We start from the raw sequence: 6,981 nt of genomic DNA, 5'->3' as shown, positions 1-6,981 counted from the left end.
CCTCACGACGCTCACAGCCCAAGGGGTCAGCAAGGGGCAACAACAACCAGGGCTCTGCATCCGGAGGTTTCTCCGAAGAGGAGATGCCTCATCTGAGCCTAGTCTTGGGGGTGAGGGAATGTCAACCAGGCAAAGAGGAGGCAGAAGATGGGGAAGAGGCTTCTCTAGGAAGAGGGAACAGACGTTGAAAAGTTCAAGACAAACGCTCATCACGGGTTGGGGTAGCCGCACAGTTTCAGGATATGGCTGGAGCGTGGAAGCCTGTGCGGGGGCGTGGCGGGGAGAAGGCAGGCTTGGGAAAGTAGGCACGAAAGCCCTTGCACACCAGGCTGTGCTGTTTGAATTTCATCCTGAGCATAGAAGCCTGAAGGATTTTAAACAGAGGAGTGACAGGGCCAGATGTGCATTAGAAGGAAGAGGCCACCGCTGGACAGAGTGGGGATGGATCACACGGGAGAGAGCCTGGAAGGAGCCACCTCTGGCTCCCTGGCAGACGTCCAGGGGTGCTGTCCTGAGACCCTGAGCCGCTGTGGCACCGGAGGGTGATGCCGAGAGGTAACTGTCGTGGGAGATGGGGACGCCTGAAGGGACAGAAGGTGCCCGCAGACCACCCCCGCCCCCAGGCTTCAGGCCATGGGCAGATGCCATCACGGGGCCATGGAAGACAGGAGGAGGTGGCCCCCTTGGAAGACAGTGACTTCTGTTTCACATGTGCTGAATTTGAAATACTTCCCACTCGGATCTGGCGCTGAGCAAAAAAGTCTGGCCAGAGGTATTGACTTGGGAGGCCCTTGTGCGAGGTTGGGGTTGAAGCCATGGAAGTGGCTGAGATGGGGTCCTGGGTGGAGTCCCAAGGAGCTGGACTCTGAAACGGAGATGAAGCGGAGGGAAGCGAGGAGGGCTCCGGGGAGCTCTGGTGCGCCTGCACCTATCACTACTCTCATCCCTGGGGCAAACACCTGGTGACTTTGAAGGCTGCTTTCTCCCAGGGCTGCCTGCTCCTCCCTCGTGACCAGGAATCCGCTTAAGCTGGTGTCACTTCCCTTCTACTTCCAGGGCCACGGTGAGGCAGCACCCGTGGGACATTTAATAAACTTTCGCAGGTGGTGAAGGAGGGTCCCGAGCCCGGGAACATCAGCTTTCAGTGGCAGCTCTCTCCCGACAGGGCCCGTGGGAGCTGCCGCAGAGGCTTGCGCGGACATGCGCTCTCCCCAGCAGCTCCTGGAGCCACCCCAGAGGGGCAGAGTCCCAAGACAGACTTTCCTCCAAGAGCCTCCTCTTCCCATTGGCCCCATTTCAGGTGCTTTGCTCTAGTCTCTGTACTTTCGTTTTTCACGGTTACGCTCAACTTCGCCTTACAGTGCATCTCCTGAAGTCTTGGTCAACCAGGTGGGGAGGGGGGCAGGCATCACACCCGTGTTGGTGGGGCTTCTCGCTCTGTGCTTAACCAGTCGGCAGGCAGGCAGACGAAGAAAGTGGCAGCCCATCGTACAACAACACGCCCTCCTTCCTGGGGTCAGTCTGGGCACTGAGCCCAGCGGGGCGGCCACCAGCGAGGGGAGAACAAGGCCACCGCCACGGGGATGCTGTGGAGGGGGTGGCTAACTAAAGAGCACAGTGAATACAGTGCAGCTGCGAAGAAGCATTAGAAGCTCTTTCCGATCCAGTTTGGAAGAGCTGCCAAAACCTACGCTGAAGTGGACAGAAGGGCGGGGAGGACAAGCCATAAGCAACAGATGAGAAATGGGGACAAGGCTAGGTGGTACAGGCATGGGGGAGGGGGAGGGGCAGATGTTCAAGAGGTACTCCTTGGTGCCTTTTGAATTTTGTTCTGAGTGCTTTATCTATTTAGAAAAAGAAATAAAATTTCTAAGTAAATGAATACATACCATCCATCCCTATGACGAGCCCTCTTTCCCAGCAATGGGTCTTGGCAGGAGGTTTTACCCTAGTTGGTGTGTCTGTTTGAAAGCAGGGGAGGCCGTTCCATTATATTCACTATGAGCATTTAAGGAGCAGCTACAGAGGGCCCTCGAGCGATAAAAAAGATACCCTCGGAAAGACACTGATTCCTGATATCACAGTTTGGCTAACAGATGAACGATGTCATAGATTTAGGATATGACACAGGTAGTTTCAAATCTGTTGGGAAATGATGGATTACTAAGACAGAAGAAAATTGGTGTTGGGTCACTGGCTCTTTGGGGGTGGAAAAAATCAAGTTAGATCTCTGTCTCATATCTACAAAAAAGAGATTCCAGATGGGATTAAGAGCCAAGAGAAACAAAGTTATATAAGTACTGAAAGAAAAGAGAACACAATATTTTTATGCTCTTGGGGGTGGGGAAGGCCTTCCTTTTCAAGATAGAAAGATTCAATTACAATCAACTCTCTGTACTATCCATGTACCTTTTCTGTGAATCTAAATCTATTCTGAAATTAAAAGTTTATTGAAGGGACTTCCCTGGTGGCTCAGTGGTTAAGAATCCTCCTGCCAATGCAGGGGACACGGGTTCGAGCCCTGGTCCGGGAAGATCCCACATGCTGCAGAGCAACTGAGCTCGTGCGCCACAACTACTGAGCCTGCGCTCTAGAGCCCGCAAGCCACAACTACTGAAGCCCACGTGTCTGGAGCCTGTGCACCACAACAAGAGAAGCCACCGCAATGTGAAGCCCGTGCACTGCAACGAAGAGTGGCCCCCGCTCGCCGCAACTAGAGAAAGCCTGCATGCAGCAACGAAGAGCCAATGCAACCAAAAATAAATTAAAAAAAAAAAAGTTTATTGAAAAAGGGAAAAAAAGTCAGTTCACGGAAGGATATACACAAAGGTTTAAAAAGGACAATTTACAGACTTCGGAGAAAACACGGTGTCCAAAATGTAATAAGTTGCTTATAAATGTATAAATCAATATAATTAAGAAAAAGATAAATTACCTGATAGAAAAATGGGCGAGATATCAAGAGGTAATTTACACCAAGAGAAACACAAAAGGCCAATAAACACAGGAAAAGATTCTCAATTTCACTGGCAATCAGGGAAATGAAAATTAGAACCACAGGAAGAGATTTTTCACTTACCAGATTAATTAAAACTTAAGAACAAAATTGAGACTACACGGTGTTAATGAGAATGTGGAGAAACAGGCATTTTCATGTCTGTTATTGATTAGTACAGCTTCTTTTGTGGAGGTCAAATTTTATTTATACATACTTTAGGACTGCAATTTCTTTCTTTCTTTCTTTTTTTTTTTTTTTTTGTGGTACGCGGGCCTCCCACTGTTGTGGCCTCTCCCGTTGCGGAGCACAGGCTCTGGACGTGCAGGCTCAGCGGCCATGGCTCACGGGCCCAGCCGCTCCACGGCATGTGAGATCTTCCCAGACTGGGGCACGAACCCGCGTCCCCTGCATCAGCAGGCGGACTCTCAACCACTGCGCCACCAGGGAAGCCCAGGACTGCAATTTCAAAGAACTTATCTTATAGAAATATTTGGATAGATGCACAAATATCCAGAACAGGGGACTGGTTGCATGCACACTAGGGAATACTATGCAGCTATGGAAAAGAATGAGGCTCATCTCACACACACACACACACACACATATGTGCAGGCATGCCTCGGAGATATTACAAGTTTGCTTCCAGACCACCACAATAAAGCAAGTATTATGATAAAGCAAGTCACATGAATTTTTTGATTTCCCAGTGCTTGTAAAAGTTGTGTTTAAACCTACAGACTGGGAGAAAATATTTGCAAGCAATGCGATTGACAAGGGCCTAATTTCCAAAATACACAAACAGCTCCTACTGCTTAGCAGTAACAAAAAAAACAAACAACCCAATCGAAAAATGGGCAGAAGACCTAAATAGAGATTTCTCCAAAGAATCTCCAAAGAAGACATACAGATGGTCAACAGGCACATGCAAAGATGCCCATCATCACTAATTACTAGAGAAATGCAAATCAGAACTACAATGGGGTACCCACCTCACACTGGTCAGAACGGCCGTCGTTAAAAAGTCTACAAATAATAAATGCTGGAGAGGGTGTGGAGAAAAGGGAACCCTCCTACACTGGTGGTGGGAATGTAAGTTGGTCCAGCCACTACGGAAGAGTATGGAGGCTCCTCAAAAAACTAAAAATAGAGTTGCCATATGATCCAGCAATCCCACTCCTGGGCATATACGCAGACAAAACTATAATCCGAAGAGATACATGCACCCCTATTTTCACAGTAGCACTATTTACAATAGCCAAGACATGGAAGCAATATAAATGTCCATCGACAGAGGAATCGGTAAAAAAGATATGGTAAATATATACAATGGAATATTACTCAGCCATTAAAAAAATAATAAAATAATGCCATTTGCAGCAACATGGATGGACCTAAAGATTATCATACTAAGTGAAGTAAGTCAGAAAGAGAAAAACAAATACCGTATGATATCACTTACATGTGAAATCTAAAATACGTATCTACAAAACATATCTACAAAATAAACATATCCACAAAAAAACCTGCCTTGTGGTTGACAAAGGGGAGGGGTGGGAAAGGGAAGGATTGGGAGTTTGGAATTAGCAGATGTAAACTATTATATATAGAATGGATAAACAACAAGGGACTACTACTACACAGGGAACTATATTCAATATCCTGTGATAAACCATAATAGAAAAGATTATGAAAAAGAAAATATATGTGTATATAACTGAATCACTTTGCTGTACAGCAGAAATTAACCACAACATTGTAAATAAACTACACTTCAATAAAAATTTTTTAAAAAGTTATGTTTACACTATACTGTAGTCTATCAAGTACGCAATAGCATTATGTCTGAAATAACAGTGTGTATACCTTAATTAAAAAACACCTCGTTAAAAAATGCTAACCATCATCTGAGCCTTCAGTGAGTCCTAATCTTTTCACAATAGTAACATCAAAGATCACGGATCACAGACCACCATCACAAACCTCATAACGAAAAAGTTTGCAATATTCTGAGAATTACCAAAATGTGACACAGGGACACGAAGTGAGCAAATGCTGCTGGAAAAATGGCACTGACAGACTTGCTTGATGCAGGGTTGCCACAAAGCTTCATTTGTAAAAAAACCCCACAATATTTGTGAAATGCAATAAAGCGAGCAAGCACAGCGAAATGCGGGCTGCCTGTATTTATAAACATTTACATACATGTAAATATATATACATATAAAAGTACGTAGAACAAATACAAATCACATGGCCTGGCTGGAGCAAATGGGAACCTGGGGCTGGACCACATGGGGCCTTGGAGACCAAGCTAAGGTGTTTGCACTTGGCCGTGTAGGCGACAGCAAGCAAGGCAAAGCAGAGACGCGATAATCACACGTACCTGCAGAGCAAATAGCCTTTGAAGGAGGAGCCAGGGACAGAATGCCACTGCCACCATCCAGGTGAGAGATGGTGAGATGAAAGCAGGAGGGGGCGGGAAGGAGGTAGCTGATTTAAAGTGACCCAGACGAGGTCCCTGCTTTTGTGGAGCTGACACAGGCAACTAGAAGCAAAGATTTAGGATGTGGAAGGCAGAACGGACAGGATTTCGGGATGAACAGGGATAATGAGGTGGGGACGGGAAAGCCCTCTAGGACTGCCATTTCTGACGCATGCATCACCTAAAGGTCTTAGACAGAGCATCGAGAAGCCCAGTTCTTTCAAATACACTGCAAAAGCTTTCCTTTCAGGACTGTGGAAAGGCCTCCTCTCTTCCAGGCAGATGCACAGGAAAGAGATCGAGCTTCCCATCTTGGGCCTGAAGTTGAGCTCAGGATGTTTGCTGAGGACAGGAGTCTGAGCAGAGCCCCAAGCCTGCTCCCAGAAGCTTCCCCTGGGGAGGGAGTTGCAGGGGGGTGGCCCCAGTGGAGAGTGACTGTGTGGGTACCTGTGAAGGGTCTTCCTGGAGGGGGCCCAGGACAGGCCTGGTTGGAAGGGTGGGAAGGGGTTTCATTCTAGGTGGGACGAGCTGCAGACGGAGGGCTGGAGAGGACAGGAGGGGACCTGGGGAGTGGTCTGCACAGGGAAGGGCAAGGGACTGCTTGCGGCTGTGGCCTCACGTGGGAGAAGGAGGGGAGGGGGGAGAGACTGGGGCAGGTCGAGCAGCGAATGGGTCTTATCTCCCTGTGGGCTGAGTTTGTTTGTTCACCTCGTTCGTTCATTTGAAAAGAATTTACAAAGTGCCAACAGCATGCCAGGCACTGTTCTGGACGTGGGGTGATATGGCAGTGACCCCAATAAGGGACCTGCTCTCCTGGAAGTGACAAGGAGGACAGGCAGCCATGAACAAGGAACAAACAGTAAGATAATTTCTGGCAGAGATCAATACTGTCCAGAAAATAAAACAGAATGATGAATGGAGAGTTTGAGAGGAGGGTGGGAGCGGGGAGTGATCAAGAGACAACACAGAGCTGAGGTCTAAATGACAGAAGGAACCCTCCCTCCACTGAGGACTGGGGAGGAGCCGCAAAGAAGGGCGCGTGGGGATGCTGCAGGTCTGAGGCTAACTGTACAAGGCGGCGGTTTTGCTAAGAAGACCGTGTTAAGAAAATGAGGCTTTTTTCCCTTTGTAATGAACTCATTAGTGCGCTGTATTTTTAGTTCTTTCTCCTGGGTTTTTGACATTGGGCTGGAGGGGGGAGGTCTGTGGGGACTGATGGGGCGGACTGTGGATCGCCCACAAAGGGGTGAGCACAGGCGCGGGGATAAGCCTCAGGTGGGGGGAGACGGAGGTGGAGAAGCACCCACCTGCTCCGGGGCGTCACGTCCAGGAAGAGCTGCACGAGCGCCAGCAGGTTGTGGTGGTGATCAGATGCCCGGCTCAGGGCACAGCACAGCTGCCGGAGCTGTGGGGACAGCGGGCATCAAGGTGGGCTGTGGGGGGCGTGGCCCGCCTTCCACCCTGACCTCCCTACCAGCCCACTGCGGGGGGGGGGGGCGGG

The 6,981-nt window shown here is 48.8% G+C and overlaps 1 protein-coding gene across 1 annotated transcript in view; it reads right to left on the bottom strand.

Annotated features, from left to right (window-relative positions):
- The window catches only part of FAM178B (family with sequence similarity 178 member B), an 81,624-nt gene that overhangs the window by 29,942 nt on the left and 44,701 nt on the right, over positions 1–6,981 (bottom strand). Inside the window, 1 exon segment of the mRNA XM_007472174.1 lies at positions 6,788–6,885. Coding sequence (XP_007472236.1) covers positions 6,788–6,885 — 98 coding nt within the window.

This window comes from Lipotes vexillifer, unplaced genomic scaffold (assembly GCF_000442215.2).
Source record: "Lipotes vexillifer unplaced genomic scaffold, Lipotes_vexillifer_v1.1 scaffold1139, whole genome shotgun sequence".
NCBI lineage: Eukaryota > Metazoa > Chordata > Mammalia > Artiodactyla > Lipotidae > Lipotes > Lipotes vexillifer.
The sequence above is the reverse complement of the archived record's forward strand: the minus strand, read 5'-3'. Positions and strand labels throughout refer to the sequence as shown.